Raw genomic sequence first — 23,431 nt, forward strand, 5'->3', positions numbered from 1 at the left:
AAGTTCTTCAGGTTCAAAAAGTCTACCAAATACCCACATCTAAACAACCATGGTTTATCTTTCTGCAGTTATTTCAAAAATAGTGTTCCAAAAGAAGGCAGGTACTTTAGCTCATAATTCAAACAAGCCTATGACTTTGTTTCAAGACAACCATCACACTTCCAGAAGCAGTAGAAGTGAATTTAGGGTGATTTCCCATTTCATTACACAGAATGTTAAAAAGATAAATGATCTCGCAAAATAAGGTGGTGGTGATGGTCAAACGACACTGTCGACGCACTGAATGCTGCTGCACTGAACGCCATACAGTAACTAAGGGTAATTAAAATAATAAATTGTATTGCCTTGCTAAGACCAGTTAATTCTTAACTGGAAATTGCTTTAAAAAAAGAAAAGAAAAGAAAGAAAACAACTGTGAATGTATGGAATTGCAGAATACATGGCCACTAGCAGAGACTGGTGCCATAGCCTGATCTGTGCTGGGGCACCAGCAGTTTTACCCACCATTGTTTTGCACCATAAGGGCAAAATTCACACAAGGGAAGAGCCAAGGAACATCTTCCTGTTGTTATGAAAAGAGTCTTGAGTTCTCAAACTTCCTTATAGGTCTTTGGGTATAGCCAGGGCTACAAAAAAACCACACTCTGAAAACTCCATCTTCATTGTTCTTGGTCTTTCCATTTCCATAAAATTTTAACATGATGTAAAAATTATTTTAGAAGCCTCAATTTTTACACACACACACACACTCAAAACCCTGTTGAGGTTTTATTTGGAATTACATTCATATCAAGCTGGGGAAAACACATACTGCCATGGTATATCCTGCCTTTACTGAAGTTGTACTTTAATTCCTTCAGCAGCGCTGTGGAGCTTCTATGTAGAGGTTTGATACATTTTCTTTAAACTCATCCCCAGGCATTTGATGCTTTTTGATAATACTGTAATTTAATTTTAATTCAGTTTCCTGATTGATCCCTCTTCACATTTATACATAAAATGGATATAGAAATTGAGACAGTAAGAATTATAGAAGAAAACACTGGAGAATATGTTTACGATCTTAAGAAATCTGTCTACTCTAAGACAGTGCCATTTGGATTAGTTTTTGACTAAGTGCTCCTTCTGAGTAACAAACTATTCTTATTCAAGTTTCATTGTGGTTCTTCAACTACATCAAAGTTATCAGGCATGTTTGTTAAGTTCTAAGGAATGGAATTTTCCCAGATTTCATTTAACTTTTCTCTACTTCTGCTGTCACATCATTCATTCTGCAAGTATCTGTCTCCCCTACTAACCAGGGCTGAGGCTATAGCTCAGTGGTAGAATGCCTGCCTAGTGCACATGAGGCCCTGGTTTAATCCCTAGCACCAAACAATACAAGAAAAGAGAGAGAGAGAGTGAGAGAGAAAGAGAGAGAGAGAGAGAGATATTAACAAATCTAGAACAAGCAAAGATTAAAAACAGCACAGTGAAGATAAGCACTATTTAACAAGAGATGGGTACACACAGTGGTGTGGCCTCTCAGCCACTTCAATTAAATTGCAGCAACACCATAGCACCCAGCAGTAAGCATACTTAGGTTTCAAAAAGAAAAATGCATTAATGACATACAAAAATTTTAGTAGTTCTTCTTTTATGTTTATTTTTTGATACTTGGGATTGAACCTAGGAGCCCATTACAACTGAACTTTATCCCCAGCCCTTTCTATTTTTCATTTTGAGATAAGGACTTGCTAAGTTGCTGAAGATCTCACTAAATTGGTAAGGCTAGCCTCCAACTTCTGGTCCCCTCCTGCCTTAGCCTCCAGAGTAGTTGGCTTTACAGGCATTCACCACAGCACCCAGCTTGTAGTACTTCTTGATAGAGGACTATGGCTGTGTATGGGGATATCTTTTTTGTATTTTCCACAGTTCAACAATTACATTGCTTCTATAAGAAAATATATTGAGTTTATTTTTTAAATTTAGTATGCTAAGGGAATAGTAAAATGTACATATTCATAACATACTATAGTGGGAATATAAAGTAACAAAATAATTCTTGAAGGAAATTTAGCATTTCATAACAAAAATGTTCGAAATTTATACTCCTGAATTAGAAAAGTGCTATCAAATGGTAATGGTAGTTAATGTCACTACTAATACTAAAGAAAGCAGCATTAAGAGGTCTTTTTAGATGGATGAGGTGGCACAGACCTTGCCACTGTAATACTAGCCACTCAGGAGGCTGAGGCAGGACAATCAAGTTTGAGGTCAGACTGGGCAACTTAACCCTGTCTCAAAACAAAACAAAAAAGGTTGGGGATATAGCTCAGTGATAAATCAATCCTGGGCTGAATTTCCTCTGGGAGGTGTGAGGGGACAGGGGAGACTTACCAGTAAATTTCTTTTCAGTAAATTCTCTTCCTCAAAATCAGCCATGTTGTCAGGCAAAGAAGGGGACAGAAATGAATGTAAAATGACATTTTCCAACTGCACAGATTTTAAAATAATACCTTTCTAATTATATATCTGTGCTTTTGTTTCAGAAAAACTAGAACTCTAGAAAAGTACAAAGACGAAAGTTGCTTGTACTTTCCGATATTAAAACAATCCCATAGTGAACATCCTCAGATACTGCTACAGTGTGGATCTGAATGCCCCCTCCCTCCAAAGGCTTCTGTGTTGAATGCTTAGTTCCCAGCTTGGCGCCAATGAAAGGTGATGGAACTGCTGAGGTGAGACCTAGAGGGAGGTTTTAGGTCATTGGGGGCATGTCCACAAAGGGGACCAAGGGACCCTGTCTCACACTCTCTTCGTGTCCTAGCCATGAGGTGAACAGGCTTTGCCCTATCCCATGCTCCCTGCCAAGATACAAGCCCCAAAGCAATAGAACCAAACGATCAGACACTGACACTTCTGAAACCCTGAGCCAAAATAAACCTTGTCTCTTTAGAAGGTGATAATCTCAGGTATTTATCTCACTAATGGAAAGCTAACAAAGAAAACTAGCATCAAGAAATAGGGCTACTGATATGAGCATTCTTGACGGTGTGTGTTATGGTTAAGACATTAGGTGTCCCCCAAAAATTCATGTGTAAGACAATTCAAGAAGGTTTAGAGGTGAAATGAGAACCTTAATCCAATCAGTGAATTAGTCCCCTGATGGGATTAAGTGAGTGGTAACTGAAGGCAGGGAGGTTACAGCTGGAGGAGGGATGCCACTGGGGTTTATATTTTGTCCCTGGTGAGCTGAGCTTAGTCTCTTTCTCCTGATTTTCATGTCCTGAGCTGCTTTTTTCTGCTACATTCTTCCACTTTGATATTCTGCCTCATCTTGGGCAAGAGTAATGGAGTCAGCTGGCTGTGGACTGACTTATGAAACTGTGAGCACCAAATAAACTTTTCTCTTCTAAAATTGTTCTTGTCATTTCTTTTGAGCACTTTGGTGAAAAGCTGACCATAACAGTGAGTTCAGAAGCCTATGGGATTGGTTCACGGAGGACTTTGGAATAGAGAAACTCTAGAACATGATGCTTAATGGATGACCAGAAGATTGATAAGAATCCAGATAGTAAAGGCCAGACTGTGAAGCTTCAGAACGAAAGAACTCTACTAGGAACTGGACTAGAAGCTGCTAGTATTACACTATGGTAAACAATATGGCTACGATTTTCCCATGCCATGAGATGTTGTGGGAAGCTGAGTTTAAAAGTATTGAACTAGTTTAGCTGAGAAAATTTTAAGGCAGCAAAGTGCTCAGCTCACAGCATGTTTGTTATTGGCTGCTTTTAGCCAAATATACTGTGAGATCTGAAGCAAAGAGGAGTGGTACTGAAAGATTTAGAAAACTGGCCAGAAAAGGAGCATACCCAAAGGAGCAGGCAAGGAAGGTGTAGTTGCCAAAGAGTTCAGAAATGTTAAAAAGAAGCCAAGGGGGATGGGGCTGTACCTCAACTGTACACTAGTTTGGTCAGCATGCATGAGGTCCTGAGTAAAGTCCCCAGTATATGTCCCCCTTCTCCTGAAAAAAAGAAACCAAGGATTTTGCACCAGGATAAGAAGTAAGCCTCAAAGGCAACTTAGAAAGTAGCAAGACCTCACTGATCACAGATTCAGGGTGGGAGAAATGCAAATTTGCTTCAAAAATGTGACAGAGCAGTCTTATGAACAGAAAGCCCCCAGACCCCCAGCTTGCCCAAGACCACCCTAGGCCAGAAAGGCACTCAGAAGTCACTGTGGCAGTGATTCAAATGGATCAAATGTAGCCCAAACCTGCAGCACACCCTGGGTGTCTTCCACGTGAGGCTGGTTTTGCAGGTATGCAAATATAAGATTTAATGGGGTTATGTAGGTGACCACTGAGATTTCAAAGGAAAGCCTTGAGAGACCAGGCAGTGAAGGGCAGTATCAGAGTTCCTGTAAGGAACCCCTGACAAGATTATGTGAGAGTAAAGTCAAAAATGCAATGGAGCCCAGCACACACCTGTAATCCCAGTGACTCAGAAAGCTGAGGCAGGAAGATCACAAGTTCAAAGCTGATCTCAGCAGTTTAGCAAGGGCCTAAGCGACATAGTGAGACTCTGTCTCAACATTTAAAGAGAAAGAAAAAGGTTGGTGATGTGGCTTAGTGTTAAAGCAGCCCTGAGTTAAACCCCAGTACCAAAACAAACAAACCAAAAACAACTGCAATGAAGATCTGAAGAAGGAAAAGAAAACAGGAATGTGGAACATCTATCAGGAGAAGCTGAAGGCAGCATGCAAAGCCAGTCCAAGAAAGTGGCCATGTGGACTGCAATCAGCAAAACCATAGGAGTGGGGCTGCCCAAACCTTTGGGAGCCCACATCCTGCCCCAGTGAAAGCGTTAGGATCTAATGTTTACCCTACCAGGTTTCAGTCTTGCTTTGGTCTGATCCTCCTTGCTATTTTCTGTCTCTCTCTTTTAAAATAGATATTTTACCCTAGGACATTTCATACTGGCTATATATAATTTCTTACTGACTTTTATGGGGGTTCACATCTAGTTTGCCTTGAAACCCAGAGGAAGAAAACTTTGAACTTGGACTTTTAAGCAATGTCGCAACAGTTAAGACCAAACTCTTAGATACACACACACACACACACACTCACACACAAACACTTCTACAAACTTGTATGAGAACTTCTGAACAATAAAGTCCTAAATTAAGGACTGCAGAATCAAGGACATACAATTTACAATTTGACTGCTTTTCTGATTATATTAACACTCTAAAAATACAGGAAAGCAACTACGTCCCTCCTCTCACCAATAATATTTCTTCCCCTATATAAATCCTGTTGGTTGAAAGCATTTCCATTTCCCCTTTTCTCATAGATGCTGTAAAATGTTCATCAACTGATTTTTGTTTGGTGACAAACAGTATGTACACAAACCAGATTTCCTACAGAGCAGCTTGTATTCGAAATAGCTAAACTCTCATTCTAATTCTAATGAGAATTAAATGAACTTTAATTCCAATTTTAAATTATAATCTAAAATTTCATTTAAGAAGAAACTGCTCTTGTAAAAACTTTAACTTCCTTAAAGGACAAAAGTTAAACAAAATGAAAACTGCAATTTTCAAATTCTGAATGACTATTGTGTACAGTGTTCCACAGTAGATAGGGACAAGATAAACTAAGACAATTACTTTCAAGAATCTTACAATCTAAGATGAAGTCTTCTATGAATTTTACATTCTCACCAGCTGCTTAAGAAATTTTCAAAACTGAATTAAGGCTGGGTTTGCAGGTACACATCTTAATTCTAACTACTCAGGAGACTGAGGCAGGAGTATCACAAATCTAAGGCCAGCCTGGGCAACTTTGAAAGATCCTGTCTCAAAATAAAATATAAAGAGCTGAGAATGTAACTCAGTGTTTACCTAGCATGTGTGGGTTCCTGTGTTCAATCCCCAATACCATATTTAAAAAAAAAAAAAAAAAAAAAAACCTGAATTAAGGCAGTTTCACGTTTTAGAGGAGAGAACACCATATACGAGCAACAAGGCATTCTTAAATCAAGAAAAAATTCACTACAAGTTGACACTGTAGCTGTTTTTTTACACAGCAATGGTGATAGTGAAAGTGATGCTGGTTAGATTTGTATTCTAGGATTCTAATCTGAACTATCTATAAGGAAAGGAATATTAAGGATTTCTCTGAACACCCTTGTCATTAAGAGACTGTGCATCTATGTCTTTAAGATCTACCCTACCACTAACACCAAATGCTCGTTCTGGAATAGCTTCTCAGACTTTTTTTCAAAAAGCATACTCAGGCTCGACGCACTTGTGCCAAGGCCCTAGGTTCCATTCCCAGCACCGACCAAAAAAATACTGCCACGCTGGTCCACTGTTCAGTATCCCCAGTGACTCAGGAGGCTGAGTCAAGAGAATTGCAAGTCCGAGGACAGCCTCAGCAACTTAATAAGGCCCTAAGCAACTTATCAAGACTGTCTCAAAACCAAAAATGAAAATAAAGGGCTGGGAATACAACCCAGTGGTAAAGTACCCCTGGGGTTCAATACCCAGTGCAAAAAAAAAAAAAAAAAAAAAACTAATAAAAAAATTTAATAGTATTTTCAATTTTTAAGTAATGAGATAGGGCCCCCACAGTGCTGTTCTGAACTAGGGCCAGGTCCACCAACCTGGATATAAGTTTCTCCACCACCACTCACTCCTTGAAACAAGATAAACTTGGAGAACAAATAATCAGGTCCAAAACGCCTTATTGCAGAACAAACTGGGACCAATAACCAGCAGGTACCTAAGGAAATGTTTTTAAGACACACTAAAGACTCACTTCAAAGGCTGTGGTCCAGATCTCAAAGTTGGCAAGTAGGAAAGAATTGGGTCATTTCAAATATGACTAACAGTTGCACCAGAGGCAGGAAAGAGGCATTAATCATTGTAGGTACCAATACTGTAATTAGCAGCTATTTAAAAGTCAAACTTTATACATTCTAGATACATAAAAACTAACATTAAGGCGGGGTAGTGACGCATTCCTATAATCCCCTTAACTTTGGAGGATGAGGTAGGATGAGGTAGGAGGATACCAAGTTCAAAGCCAACCTCAGCAATTTAGCAAGACCCTATCTCAAAATAAAATAAATAAAAATACCAGGGATATAGCTCAGTGGTAAAGCACCCTTGTGTTAAATCCCCAGTGCCAATAATAATAATTATTATTTTTAATGTATTCTTTTTAGTTATAGTTATTATTTTTAAAAACACAAATATTGGACCATACAAAAGATACACCCATAAACTCAGGAAGCAATCACCCAATCAAGAAGAAATTTACCCAAATAGGGCTGTAGCTCAGTGGCAGAGCACTTGCCTAGCATGTGTGAGGCATTGGGTTTAATCCTTAGCATCACATAAAAATAAACAAACAAAATAAAGGCATTCTGTCTATCTACAACTACAAAAAAAATTTTTTAATACTATAGGATATCCATCTATCCATATGTGGAAAAAATGAAATTAGATCTCTCTCACCTTGCACAAAAAAGTCAAAACAAGGGCTGGGGAGATAGCTCAGCTGGTAGCTTGCTTGCCTCACAAGCATAAGGCCCTGAGTTTGATCCCCAGTACCGCAAAAACAAAACAAACAAACAAACAAAAAAAAAAGTCAAATCAAAATGGATCAAAGACAAGAATTAGACCAGAAAGCTTGCAACTGCTAAAAGAAAACACAGGGGCAAGACTCCATCATATAGTGAAGGCACCAACTTCCTCTACAAGACTCCTAAGGCCCAAGAAATAAAACCAAAAATCAATAAGTGGGATGCCATTAAATTAAAAAGCTGCTGCACAGCAAAGAAAATGATTAAATGCATGAAGAGAAAGCCTATAGAATGGGAGAAAATCTTTATCAGCTGCTCCTCTGACAGAGGATGAATATCCAGAATACATAAAGAACTCAAAAAACTTTACACCAAAAAAGCAAATAACCCAATCAATAAATGAGCAAAAGACTGACCAGGCATTTCTCAAAAGAAGAAACACGTGGCCAATAAGTATATGAAAAAATGTTCAACATCACTAACAATCAGGGAAATGCAAACCATAACAACACTAAGATTTCATCTCACTCCAGTCAGAATGGTAAATAACAGGAACACTATTATGTTCACTATCAGGAACATTATTATTCAAATAATAATGAAGGCTGGTGAAGATGTGGGAGAAAAGGTACATTCATACACTGTCAATGGGACAGCAAATTAATACAACAATGTTGAAGAGCAGTATGGAGATTCCTCAAAAGATAGGAATGGAGCCACCATATGACCTGCCTATCCCACTCCTTGGTATTTATTTAAAAAAAAAAAAAAAAAAAAAAAACACTAAAATCAGCATAGTATAGCAATACAGTCACTTCAATATTTCCAGCAGCACAATCCACAACCGCCAAATTATGGAATCAGGCCAGATGCCCATCAATAGATAAATGGATCAATAAAATATGGTATATATACACAACGGGGTTTTACTCAGTCAAAAAACAGAATAAAATTATGGCATTTGCCAATAAATGGATGGAAATGGAGTGCATCATCCTAAATGAAATAAGCCAGATATCACAAAGATATAGGGAAGATCACTAGAGTAAAAGGAGATCAAGAGGGAGGGAGGAGGGTCAAGAAAGGGGAGAAAATACAGAATGAATTTAACAAAATCATGTTATATGCATATATGAATATACCACAGGGAATTTCACCTTTATGTAACTGTAGAAAGTGCCAATCAAACAAAATAAATAAATAAATAAGAAGCCAGGCACAAGGTAGGAGGGCTGCAAGTTCAAGACCAATCTTAGCAACTTTAGTGAGACCCTGTCTCAAAATTTAAAAAAAATTTTTTAAAGGACAGATAATGTAGTTCAGTGATAAATACCCCTGGGATCAATCTACAGTACCAAAATAATAAGAACAATAAATAATAAAATAAATAAACAAGTGAAAAAAATCAGTAGGGAAAGGAAAATAGGGGAAGAGAAAAGGAAAAGGAAAGGCAGGAGTAATGGGGACTGAAATCAAACTCCATGCATATATGATTTTGTAATAATAAACCAAACTAGTACATATAACTCTAATGCTCTAATGAAAATAAAGTAAAAAAGCTGGACACAGGGGCTGGGGAGATAGCTCAGTTGGTAGAGTGCTTGCCTTGTAAGCACAAGGCCCTGGGTTTGATCCCCAGCACCCAAAAAAATAAAAAATAAAAAATAAATTAAAAAGCTGGACACAGTGGCACACGCCTGTAATCCCGGTAGCTCGGAAGGCTGAGGCAGGAGGATTGCAAGTTCAAAGCCAGCCTCAGAAACTGAAGGAGGACCCAAGCAGCTTAATGAGACCGTCTCAAAATAAAAAAAATTTTAAAGGGGGATGCAGGAGGGGGTGGCTGGGATGTGGCTCAGTAGTAAAGTGCCCCTGGGTTCAATCCCTGGTACAGAGGGAAAAAAATATTTCCCAGTTTCAACTATACTACTAACATTACAACATTGTCTTTTAGTATAATAGTAAAGTTTTCATGCTTAAATAGGTTTTAAATTTAGTTCTATTTGAACTAAGGCTCTATATGGAAAAATTAATTATGTGAAATAAAAATTCAAAAAGCTGCTGGGGCTCTCCCTCTCCTCCTTTCTTTCTGTAACCTCTGAGTGATTTGACTCACTTTTATGACTTTAATTTTTCGGGGGAAAGGGAGGTACTAGGGATTGAATCCAGGGGCACTTTACTCCTGAGTTACATCCTCAGCCCTTTTTATTTACTTTTTACTTTGTGACAAGGTCTCACTAAGTTGCTGAGGTCCTTGGTAACTTGCTGAGGCTGGCCTCAAACTTGTGATCCACCTGCCTCATCCTCCAGAGTGGCTGGGATTACAGGTGTGCACCACTGTGCCCATTTAAGATCATAATTTTTTTTTTTTTTTTTTTTTTAAGTACCAGGGATTGAAATCAGGGGCATCTGACCACTAAGCCACACCCCAACCCTAGTTTGTATTTTTGTTTTATTTAGAGACTCTCACTGAGTTGCTTAGCGTCTCATTTTTGCTGAGGCTGGCTCTGAACTCAAGATCCTCCTGCCTCAGCCTCCAAGCTGCTAGAATTGTAGGCCTGCACCACTGCACCAAGCAAGACATTAATTCTTAAAAACAGGATCCACCTTAGATTTTTACCTCCACACAGAATCTTATTTACAACTGCCTGGATTTTCTTACTTCGATGTCTTAGTAAAAACAGATGAAAAAATAAGACCTGATCTAAAAAAAAAAAAAAAGAAAAAAAACCTGATCTGAAAGTCCTGGCATTCTCCTATGACATGGGCACGATCCAGATTTACTTTCTAAATAAACAGTCCCTCCATTCAAAAAAACACAAGCCAGATGTGGTGGCACACACCTGTGATCTCAGTGATTCAGGAAACCGAGGAAGGAGGATTGCAAATTCAAGACCAGCCTCAGCAACTCAATGAGACCTTGTCACAAAATAAAAAATAAAAAGGGCTGGGGATGTTGCTCAGTGGTTAAGTGCCCCTGGGTTCAATCCCAAAAAAAAAAAAAAAAAAAAAAAAAAGAATTACTGCTGGGAACAGTGGCACACACACCTATAATCCCAGCTACTTGGAAGGCTGAAGGCAGGAGAATTCCAGATTTAAGGCCAACCTGAGTAACTTAGTGAGACCCAGTCTGAACATTAAAAACAAGAATTTTTTAAAGGGATGGGGATGTAACTTAGTGGTAGAATGCCCTGTGTTCAACCTACAATACCATCAAAAAAAAAAAAAAAAAAAAAAAGAAAAGTAAAGAAAGAAAGAAAGAAAAAGAAAAAAAACACAAAGTAACTGGAATCGTTCTATCATAAAAAATTCTATAGATGAGCCTGAGTCAGGCATTGTGGCACACAGTTGTATTTCTGGCTAATCCAGAGGCTGAGGCAGGAGTCTGAGGCTAACCTGGGGAATTTAGCAAGACTCTGACCAAAATAAAAAGAACTGAAGATATAGCTCAGGCTTGCCTAACACATGCAAAACTCTGGGTTCAATCTCTGGTAGCACAAAAAAAAGGAAAAAAAAAAAAAAAAAAAAAGTTCAATAAATGCTAGAATTATTTAAGACCAAATTCAATACATATGAGCTATATAAAGCCTGGGCTATGTATAAGACTGAAAATAGGAGCCTTAAAATCACAAAGCGACAATGTTGAGAAATAAGGAAGGAGGTGGCTGCTAAATAACCAGCATATCAACTTTCTCCAACTGTAAGCAGCCTTCCTCAAATTTACAAATGTTCACCTACTTATGGATGAATACAGAATGCAGGTACGCAGGTACATTTGTGAATCAGATGACACTAATTGAATTGTTGCTCTGTGTAAGAAAGTCTAACAGTAAAGTATGAGTCATACACCCCCCATAAAGACTGAACACAGAAAAATACAGTATGACTACAGGTCTAGCAGCTGGCATAACAATATATGCTATAGAGCTTTAAAATATGTATAGCATATAATCTATTACTAAATGACCTAAGGCACTTGCATGAAGGAAGTGTGCTGCCTCTCTCCTCTTCCCCAACCCCCAAAATGCCCTAACGGGATTCTCACTGGTCAAGCAAAGTCTCACAGACAGGAATGAGATGAATCACCAAGTCTACCCAGAAGAGGTCTAAATCTTATTCATTCTTTCTCATTTCCAGTGGAATCAGAAGGAACAAAGACTTGCCTCCTGCCACATTAGGAAGGGTGCAGCATGCACTGAGTATTACAGTTCACTGAGTACAAAAGACGGCAAGAATGCCTGTCAGGTTTTCTCCCCTATGTTCAATGTGGCACCAAGAAAATTCTAGGCACTTGATAATGTCCCTGAGAACAAAAAATCAGTATTCACCAAATTACCCCTCTTTGCTGCCAAAGAACAATGGGACTTCAGTAATTTTCTCCTTTTAAAACAGAAATAGGGCATGACTTCAACATTAGCAAAATATCAAGACCACTCCAATGTACACTTGTTCTGCATCAGCATGTGGGCTGGCTAGTACAGTCCTGTGCCTTGGCCAGAGCCTGCCCCAACTCCATTCTGCTATTTGAAAATGAGAGCCACAATGAGAAGGTGCAGCTCTGCACTACTCCCTCTTAGCTAGGGCAAAAATAAATGGCTTTAAAAGTCTATGTCTTTTCACTATAATTCAAAGGAATTATTACTTGGTAATATACAGCCCCAGGTCCTTATCTTACTCATTAAGCACTTAGAAGTTCCCCAAACTAAAAGATTCTCAGGAAATGTGTTCAACAGAGAATGAAGGGGACTGGGGATATAGCTCAGTGGTACAGCACTTGCCTAGCACACGTGAGACCCTGAGGTTGATCCCAGCACCACAGAAGAAGGAAAACAACTGATGGAAGGATCGTGTACACTAGGTAAATTCTATATTCCACACAGGAGGGTCTGGATAATTAAATTTCAGTATACTCTCCCAGCCCTTACGGAAGATGAAAAACACATCACTAGTTTTTTTCCATTCCAGGCAATCTGTTAAAGGAAAGCAACATTACTTGTAAACAGATTCCAAGCTATCAGAAGGGTAAATTAAAAATATACTTGTGTGTTTTGGATACATTCTTTAAACCATTTGTCAGATTCTTGTTCTAGCATGATTCTTATGATTAGCCACATAATTTCAAGATTAAAATGAATCTTTATGTTCAAAGAGCTTGTTCAAGTAAGTAACAAATATATATGACTCTTCAGCATTGATTACTTGTACACATTTTCAAGAGAAATCTCAAAAGCCAGGGTATGTCTGTAATTAATCCTAGCAGCTGGGGAGAATAAGGTAGGAGGATCACAAGTTCAAAGCCAGCCTCAGCAACTTAGTAAGGCTCCAATCAACTTAGTGAGACCCTGTCTCAAAATTTAAAAAAAAAAAAAAAAAAAAAAAAAGGGCTGTGGATGTTGCTCAGTAATCAAGCACCCCTGGATTCAATCCCCAGTTTGAAAAAAAAAAAAAAAAGAAAGAAAAAGAAAAGAAAAAAAAAGTCAGTATGTTTTCATGTTCTTTGGGCAAAATTTATGTCCTTATTTTCTTTTCTTAAAATAACCTTACTAGTCAGGTATGGTGGTGAAGACCTGTAATCCCAGCTGCTCAGGGGGCTAAGGCAGGAAGATCGCAGCCTCAGCAACAGCAAGGGGCTAAGCAACTCAAGGAGATCCTGTCTCTAAATAAAATACAAAATAGGGCTGGGAATGGGGCTCAGTGGTTGAGTGTCCCTGGGTTCAATTTTCAGTACACCCCCTCCAAAAAATAGCCTTATTAGTTAAAATACTCTCACATTACCTGATATGATTATATTTTCCAGGAAAGAATATAAGTCACACAGAAAGTACTAACTAGCCAACTCAACCACAGTGCCTTTAAAAAACATAAAGTCATGACAGGGTGTTTACAATAAGGGGGTAATCAAGTGATTTCTGAAAAGATTTAACAAAAAGGAAGTATAGTATCTTTGTCCTATCCTTCCTATTATGGAAGATTCACGTCCACTTCTGAAAAGTTATAAGCAAACGTGTCAAGTTGGGGTGTGTGTGTGTGTGTGTGTGTGTGTGTGTGTGTGTGTAGGTACAAGAATCAAATTACATCTTTAGAAAGACTGCAAACCTGTCTGAAACCAAAAATGCAGACTTAAGTTAAATCCCAGCAATGGGAGTAAAGAGGAGGGAACAATTATTGAAGTAACTGACACATTTTCTTTTCATTTATAAACACTTTTTATGATCATCATGACCAGCTATAGCTGGAAAAAAGGAAAAGAAACTATGAACTAAATTTAAAGGATTTTTTTTCCCCTAGTACTGAGGACTGAACCCAGGGGTACTTTACAACCTAGCTACATTCGCAGCCCTCTTTTCTTTTTTCTTTTGAGACAGGGTCTAAGTCACTGAGGACCTCACTAAATTGCTAACATGTGATCCTCCTGCCTCAGCCTCCTGAATCACTGGGATTATAGTGTGCGCCACCATGACTGGCTGAAGGAATTTTTTTAACCTACCTTAAACACAGCACTCCCTCCCATGTTTCACCCTGAACCTGGCTGCTCCCCGCACACACCCCACGCTCATCTCTTCCCTCTACCTGGTATGTCTCCCACATTCTCATGAAAGGTGAGTAAAGACTCTTTTCTAAAGCTTTCCTGCCTTTTGAGTTCAAACAATTTGTTATACCTCCAAGATGTACTTATTACAGACTGCACTGAAAAATAGCTCAACTCTATCTATGCTTAAATTCTGTCACCACCAGTAGATCACGATCCAGTAAAGTCCATCACCATTCCAATACAATTCTTAAACTATAGAGACTGAAATTTTCATCATTTTTGTAGCCTATCAATGCACAAAGCAAATGCCAATAAATGAGTAATAAATAAAAAATATGAAGTTTTCATTCCAGAGATTCTCAAAAGAAAATAAAAAGCACATATCCTAAAGGTCAAGAGTCACCTATCTACAACTAGATCTTGGTTCCAGCCTTAGGATTCTAATTACTACATATATACTTTGCTAGGAATCTGGAGAAGATCTGTATTTCCCAAAATGGATACTGTTCTACATGAAGGTTACAGATACTTAAGTAAAAACTGTGAAAGTCAGAAATAAAATAAAGTTAAAAATGGTTACATTACTGCAGAACTTTAATACGCTAATACACACCTTTAATTTCAAGATAAAATTCCATTATGAAGCCTTTAATAAACTAAGGCAAGATCCTGGAGAGAGTTTGTAAAATACTTCAAAGAAGTCTTTGGTTTTGGTCACAATGTTACTGGGTACAACAGATTAACTTCTAAAAAAGTTCTTACCTGATATGCGTTGCAGGTAGAGATTCGTACTGGCGTGACAAAAAGAGCTCCCTATGTTTCAACTGATGTTTCTGTTTATCAGTCAAGTCAGCCTCAACTGTTGTTTCAGATTCTTCTTCTATTTCTTCTACAAATAAAATTCAAAGAATTCATTATTACTGTCTATTTGGGTATTAAGACAGAATTTAAAATATAGGTCAAATCAACATTTATTCAATATTCTCTTCAAACTAATCAATTTTAGATTTACATATTAAATTTATCACTTCAATTACAACCATAAAATTAAGTTCTTTGGGCCTCAAAGAAGAGAAACTCCAATTTAAAAATAATAACCAGGCCGGGGTGCAGTTCAGTGGTAGAGTGCACATCTAGCATACATGAGGCCCGGGTTCGATTTCCAGCACAACAAAAAATAATTAAATTAAATAAATAAAAATGAAAAATGGCAGAAGGAACACAAGCATTCATATCTCTTCATCCAATAAACTACAGCAAGATGATAAAATGTATTAACATTTCAATGACAATGAAAACTGAAGCAGAGAAAAGAAAGAATTTTGACCAAGTCAAGCACAGTGGTTCACAACTGTAATCCCAGCAACCAGGGATGCTGAGGCCAGCCTCAGAAATTTAGCAAGGCCTTCAGCCAAAATAAAAATTTCTCAAATAAAAGTAAAAAGAACTATGAAATACAAAGGGGTGGAACACTTCCAAATTCATCCTATGCAGCCAGTGCCACACTCATACCAAAACCAGATAAGGAGAAAACCACAGACCAACATCCCTGATGAAATTTCCTTCTGTTGTCTGAGGAGAATTATCTCTACAGATGATATGATCCTATACTCAGAAGACCCAAAAAACTACCACAAAAGACTTTAAGAGCTAATAAACAAATTCAGCAAAGTAAAGGATTACAAAATCAACATACAAAAATCAATAGCTTTCCTATATACCAGGAATGAATCTGAGGGGAAAAAAAAAAAGGAAAAACAATCCCATTAACAATAGCTTCAAATAATAAAATACCTAGGAATAAATTGAACCAAGGAGGTGAAAGACCTCTACAATGAAAATTACAGAATATTAAAGAAGACCTTAGAAGACAGAAAGACTTCCCATGGTCATGGATAGGCAGATTTAATATTGTTAAAATGGCATACTACCAAAAGCAGTATACAGATTTGAAGCAATCCCCATCAGGATACCAATGACATTCGTCACAGAACTAGAAAAAAACAGTCCTAAAATTCATATGAAATAATAGAAGACCCAGAATAGCCAAAGCAATTCTAAGCCAAAATAGCAATGTTGGAGGCAACACAATACCTGACTTCAAAGTGTACTACAGAGCTGTAGTAACAAAACGTCATGGTATTGACATAAAAATAGACACACAGGCCGACTGTACAAAATAGAAGACATATAGACAAACCCACGTGATATGGTCATCTGATCATTAACAAAGGTGCCAAAAAATATATATATTGGAGAAATGACAGCCTTTTTAACAAATAGTACTCAGAAAACTGGTTATCCAAATGTAGAACATGAGACTAGACCCTTATCTCTCACTCTGCACAAAAATCAACTCAAAATGGATCACAGACCTCAGAATTAGACCAGAAACTATGCAACTCCTAGAAGAAAATGTAGGGTCAACACTCCAACAAATTGACACAGGCCACGACTTTCCCATTGGGACCCCTAAAGCTCAGGAAATAATTTCAAGAGTTAATAAACGGGACAGCATCAAATTAAAAAGCTTCTGCACAGCAAAAGAAACAATTAGAAATGTGAAAAAAGAACCTACAGAATGGGAGAAAAAATTGGTAGCTACTCTTCTGAAGATTAATATCTAGACTATATAAAAAACTGAAAAAACTTAATGCCAAAAAACAATCCAATTAATAAATGGCTGAATGAATTAAACAGACACTTCTCAAAAGAAGAAATACAAATGGCCAACATATATATTTAAAAATGCTCAACATCACTAGCAATTAGGGAAATGCAAATCAAAACTACACTGAGATTTCATCACACTCCAGTCAGAAAGGTAGTCATCAAGAAAACAAACAATAAGTGCTGGAAGTGACCAAGGGATGGGAGGCAGAGAGTAAGGAGGGAAGTACTGGGTAGTGATATTGGTAAAATTATATTGTTTTACTGTGTGCACATATGAATAGGTAACAAAAAAACCCATCATTATGTACAACTGTAATGCACCAATAAAAAACAATAAATGTTGTAGAGTATGTGGAGGAAAATGATCACTTTTACACATTGGTGGGATTATAAATTAGTGCAACCACTATGGAAATCAGTATGGAGGTTCCTCAAAAGCGCAGGCAGGGAACCACCACATCACCCATCTGTAACAATACTCGGTATTTATCCTAAAGAATTAAAGTCATAGGGGGCTGGGGAGATAGCTCACTCGGTAGAGTGCTTGCCTTGCAAGCACAGGCCCTGGGTTCGATCCCTAGCACCCAAAAAAAAAAAAAAGAATTAAAGTCATACTGCAGTGGTACATGTATACCCATGTTTATAGTAGCATAGTTGACAATAGCCAAACTATGGAACCAGCCTAGGCAACCATCAATGGATCAATAAAGAAAAAATTTAAAAAAAAAAAATACATACACACAATGGAGTTTAATTCAGCCTTAAAGAAAAATGATATTATGTCATCTGCAGGAAAATAGATGGAACTTGAGAACATTAGTAAAACGAAGTAAGTCAAACATAGAAGATCAAGAGTCATATGTTTTCTCCATGTGAAAGCTAAAGAGAAAAAAATAAGTAGGGGGAAATCAAAGGGAGAAAGTATAGGAAAGGGAACAGGAAGATAGGGAGGGAGAGGCCAAGTGCTAGGGAGTGATATTGGCCAAATTATGTTATTATATTGTGTGCATGTACGAATATGTAATAACAAATCCTGCCATTATGTCCAACTATATTACACAAATTTTAAAAATGAAGAAAAAAATAAAAATATCTGGGAATATAGCTTATGATAAAATCACCTTGGGTTCAATTTCCAGTGCAAGTAAAAAAAAGAATTTTGACCAACAAAAAGATGGGCCCTTGGGAGGCTAAGGCAGGAAGCGTGCCAAGTTCGAGGCCAGCTCAGTAATTTAGTATGACCCTGTTTCAAAGTAAAAGTTAAGAGGTGAAGTGGGTTGCAACAGGAATGTAGCAGTGGTGAAGTGCCCTGGGTTCAATCCCCAGTCCAAAAAGAAAAAGAGAAAGGAAATGCAGAGCCAAGTGTGGTAGCACATGCCTACAATCCTAGCAACTCAGTAGGCTGAGGCAAGAGGATCGAAAGTTTGAGGACAGCCTCAGCAATTTAGCAAGACTATGTCTCAAAATAAAAAATAAAAAAGAACTTGGGATATAGCTAAAGGGTAAAGCAACCCTGGGTTCAATTCCTAGTATAAAAAAAGGAAGAACATGGAAAGTAGATCTAATAATCCATGTGCTTACAAGAGGGATGCCAATAGGAGGAAAGGCACAGAGACTCTTCTGACTTAGCCCTTGAAGATCTCAAGTACTGAGATAAGAGAAGTGAGGTGAACTTGAAAAGGGTTAAAAGCCTCTGTGTAACAGAATAATTGAGGACAAGAATACTATATTTTCAAAGGGAAAAACCAGAAAGCAAGACAGGATAAAAAAAGTTTCAAATTTGAAAACACAAATTAGAAGGATAATTTCTCCCAGAAACTAGAATACACGAAGTCAGAGATAATCAGAGGAAAACCAAAAGATAAAAAAAATTACGGGAACAACCATGTTGTTGTTGAAGGGAACAACCTTCATGTTGACCATGAAGGTCAACATCCCAGTATTAAAGGCTGCAGGAAGGAAAAAAAAAATAGAAAAAACAGATGTCTTTCACTCTTTCTGCAGGGAGAGAGGTAAAAGCAGAGACTAAGCAAATAAGTGACTCAAGAAAATAAACATTTTTAATCTACTTGTAAGTAGCAACACTTTTTGCTAAGAAGGCAGAGCAATGCTATCCCAAGAAGAAAAACAATGCTCACACTACAACTATTGACTGACTGCATAGTAATCAATCTATTTATCAAGCCTGATAACAGAGTAACAACATCTTTTCTTTCAATTCAACCAGCATTCATTAGGTGCCACATCAAGCACTATTCAGGTGCTGGGGATACTCAGTGAACAAAACAGTTACTAGTAAGCAATTCTAAATACATGCATTTGGGAAGCAGGGCTAGAAGAAAGGGACAAGAAAAATAGGAGACAAAGTTCTACACGCTATCTTTTAATATCAGATTTAATAACTTCTTTAAAGAAAAAAAATCACCCAATATCATTTATAGACATAACTACAATTTAAGTTACATACTTTTTAAAAACAAAATACCTCTAAAGGTAGTCACTCCTGGCTGTGTATACACAGAAACAGTGGAAGCACTGAGAACTCAAAAGTGGAGGGGTGGGCTGGATCGTCACCAGCAAGAAGAGCCCAAGGGCCAACCCAGACCACCTGGTTGTACCTTGGAAGCCTTGATTTTCAGACAAGAATGAATTCTATACACGCAGCAAGATACTTCTGTTTCATACAATTATTTCAGGAACCAAGTCCACAAAAGGGATTTTTATCAAATATGATCCACTAACTATAGTAGTTCTTTTTTAATTACATGAGGCCTAAGTTCCGATCTTTCCTACTTTCAAATTTTTATTTCCATCCCCTACCACTCCCACCCCACCCCAGGTGCTTCATATAGAAACCAAAGGCAATCTACGTCTAAGCTACATCCTGGCCCTTTTCATTATTTTTCTTTCTTTCTTTTTTTTTTTTTTTTTCTTTGTATTTTATTTAGAGACACAGTCTCACTGAGTTGCTTAGCCCCTCACTGTTGCCGAGGTTAGCTTTAAACTTGTAATCCTCCTATGTCAGCCTCTCCAGCAGCTAGGGTTACAGGCGTGCACCATGGCACCTGGTCCTACTTTCAAACTTTTAAAAAACTATAAATTGAAAGTGAATCTGAAAATTGATTTTAAAAATCTCACCTAGGTGAGCGCAGTGGTGCACACCTGTAATGGCAGCAACTCAGGAGGCAAGAGGATCACAAGTTCAAAGCCAGCCTCAGCAAATTAGTGAGGCCCAAAGTAACTTAGTGAGAACCTGTCTCAAAATAAAAAATAAAAAGGGCTGGGGAGGTAACTCAGTGGAAAGTACCCCCAGGTTACATCTCTAGTACCAAAAAACTCAACCAAACAAACAAAACTCACCTAGGACTGGGAATTCAGAAGTAGCTGGGTGGTAGAGCTCTTGCCTAGCAGGTACAAAGCCCTGGGTTCAACCCCTAGCACCACCAAAAAGAAAAAGGAAAGAAAGGCAAGAGAGAGGAAGGGGGTCAGGAGGAAGTGACTTGCCCAGCTCAAAGAAAGAATATGGCAACTTAAGAGTCTTTGAATGTTCTTTTTGATGAACTAGTCAGAGAAATATAGCAATAAAGGAGTCATTTACTCGCAGGTCTAATAACATTTCACCAGTGGAGATCAATAACGTTATTGCTGCATTGGCACTATTAGTACCAGCAAATAAACATCACATACAAAATTATACTTTACCTAATTAGAATGTGAAAAATTGGTGTTCTGAAAGACACAGTTAAAAGAATTCCAATGTATATCCAATAGAGCTAAAACATCAACAAGCACCTCAAATAATAACAGCAGCAAAACTTTTCTTCTTTTTCTTCTTCTTTTCTCTGGTGCTAAGAATTCAACCCAGGGCCTTAGCATACTAAGCAAGTGCTCAACCACTAAAGTACACCTCCAGCCCCAAATCTTATTTTCTTATACAACCCCAGAAGTATAAGCAGAAAGAACTAAAAGTTCTGAAGTACAACCTAACCAAAGACAGAAATCATCCCAAAAACATCCTTCCATTATGACGTTTACTAAGGAAATCCTTTTTAAAAATTTACTAGTGAGGGGCTAGGGCTATAGTCAGTGGCAGAGCACTTGCCTAGCATGTGTGAGGCACTGCGTTTGATCCTTAGCACCACATTAAAAAAAAAAAAAAAAAAAAAAAAAAGCAAATAAAATAAAAGCATTCTGTCCATGTACAACTACAAAAAAAATTTTTTTTAATTTACTAGTGAAATTCCACTTACATATTTCTATAAATCTGCACCACTTTAAGTAGCAATAAAGGAATGATTCTCCACCAAGATCCTAAAAACACTGAATAACACTGGTGAAACTTACCATGTAGACAAGAAAAGATTTTAAAGAACAAATATAACTAATACTAACTAAAATTATGTATAGCCGGCTGGGGGGCTTAACTCAATAGTAGAGCACTTGCCTGGCGTGCATTAGATCCTTGATTGATCCCCAGCATGGCAAAATGTGTAGGTATGTGTGTGTGTGTGTATCTATGTATATATATGTATATAGATATATATATGTATACACATATATATATACATAGATACACACACACACATACCTACAGGCTAACATCTACATCATTTTTAAAACCATTTTTAAATATGGAACTCCATATTTGTTGTCTTATTAAATTTATTAAAGTAGGAATCAAGTACTACAAAGCAATAGAAGACACTGAATACCTTATTATTTACTATATTTTCTTTGTCATGGGAAGAGTGTGAGCACACAGTTTATTAGTAATAAGGCACCGGGGGAAGAGCATAGACGGAAACTGTACAAAAGCATTTCTTGGAGTTTTTGCTTTGTTTTGTTTGATTTTGCCATACATGGGCATTCTACCACTAAGCCAAATCCCTAGGCCTATTATATTTTGGGACAGGGTCTCCTTACATTGCTTGGGCTGGCCTTGAACTTTTGATCCTCCAGACTCAGTCTCCCTGAGTTGCTGGGAGTATAGGCCACCAGGCCTCACTTCTTGGATTTTAAAGAGCAATTGCTACACTTGGAGTTTCTATTTTAGCTGTATGTGCCATATAATGCATGACCCAGCAAGGTTAGTTTACATTTTAAAGTTTTAGAATGCAAGATGAGAAAAATGCTACTATCACAAAAGCTCTGCAAGCCCACTTACATTCCTAGGCTGAGAGGGAATGGGATGAGGCCAGCACAAAGTCGAGGAAGCAAGGTTCAAAGATATGTCACTAGCTGAGTGCTCTGGAGGGCCCCAAGCATCTAGTTATGGATTCAGAGATCAGTTTCAGCAGCAGGTTATAATCAGAGACTCTGGAAAACTTTTAGAGATTGGCCTTGTGGCCCAGAGGCAACTAATAAGTTCAAAGTAACTGCGCAACAAGGAACAGAACCCAGGGAAGGATAAGCCATTAACAATTCTAGGTACTTAACTGAAACTGTATATTTTTCCAAACAGGTCAGAATTATAATTTCTACACATTAGTTTGGGAGATTGAAGAGGAGAGGGGCAGGTAGCAGGGAAAAGGAGTCTTCCACAGTTATTCTCAAGCACCTTTACATTTACTTTAATAGGACAGTACCCACAGTGATAAGATGTCAGCTATTATAAACCATATAGAAAAGTGGCTGGTAGGCTGGAGATATAGCTCAGTTGGTAGCGTGCTTGCCTCGTAAGCACAAGGCCCTGGGTTCAATCCCCAGTACCAAAAAATAAAAAAACAAAAACAGAAAAGTGACTGGTAAACCGCATGGTAGCACATGCCTGTAATCCCAGATTGGGAGGCTGAGGCAAGAGAATCGCTCAAGGTCAGGTTCAGCAACTAAGTGAGACCCTGCCTCAAAATAAAAATTAAAAAAAAAAAAGAAAAAAGAATTGGGGATGTAGCTCAGTAGTAAAGTATCCCCAGAGCTCAATCCCTAGCATTCAAAAAGCTTTTGTTATATTTTTTAAATTAAATTTAATTACAAGGATTTTAACAAATGAGATTTCAAACTATAAAGAAAAGAAACAATTTCACAGTTTAAAAGCAAATAATACATAAAAGGCAATTACACTTCTATCACTAGCAGAGAATAATTTAAAACTGAAATTAAGGAAAAATTATACTTAAAGTAGCACCAAAATGAATAAAACACCTATAAATACACTTAACAAAAGACAAAACTTACATGTTAAAAATGATAAAACATTGCCCAAAGATATTAAAGACCCAAATAAATGGAAAGAAAATCCATGTTCAGAGTTTGGAAAAGCTAATATTGTTAAAAATGAAAATACTTCTCAAATTGATCAACAGATTCAATGCCACCTCTAACAAAATTCCAACTGCCTTTTTAACAAAAACTGACACTCATCTGAAAATTCAAATGGACATTTAAAGGAAACAAAATAATTTTAAATAAGGACAAACTTAAGACAACCCACACTTACTTCAGAGCTACAGCAATGAATCTATGTGGTAATGGCATTGAGGACAACACATAGATCAATGTAGTATAACTGAGTACAGAAGCCAGCCCACACATCCACGGTCATTTGATTTTAAATAAAAATGCCAAGACATGTCACTGGGTGAAAGAATAGTGAATAGTCTTTTCAGCAAATGGTGCTGAGACAATTGGATATCCATAAGCAAAAGAACAAAGC

At 37.6% G+C, this 23,431-nt stretch overlaps 1 protein-coding gene across 10 annotated transcripts in view; it reads right to left on the minus strand.

Annotated features, from left to right (window-relative positions):
• The window catches only part of Mta3 (metastasis associated 1 family member 3), a 204,531-nt gene that overhangs the window by 107,921 nt on the left and 73,179 nt on the right, over positions 1-23,431 (minus strand). For all 10 annotated transcript variants that reach the window (XR_007104631.1, XM_047522396.1, XM_047522400.1 and 7 more), the window contains exon 4: positions 14,869-14,995. Coding sequence is in view for 9 of the 10 variants with exons in the window: in XM_047522396.1 (XP_047378352.1) it covers positions 14,869-14,995 (127 nt within the window). In the remaining variant the exon portion in view is untranslated. The remainder of the gene's footprint in view (positions 1-14,868; positions 14,996-23,431) is intronic.

The sequence above is a fragment of the Sciurus carolinensis genome, chromosome 13, assembly GCF_902686445.1.
Source record: "Sciurus carolinensis chromosome 13, mSciCar1.2, whole genome shotgun sequence".
NCBI classification, from domain to species: Eukaryota; Metazoa; Chordata; class Mammalia; order Rodentia; family Sciuridae; genus Sciurus; species Sciurus carolinensis.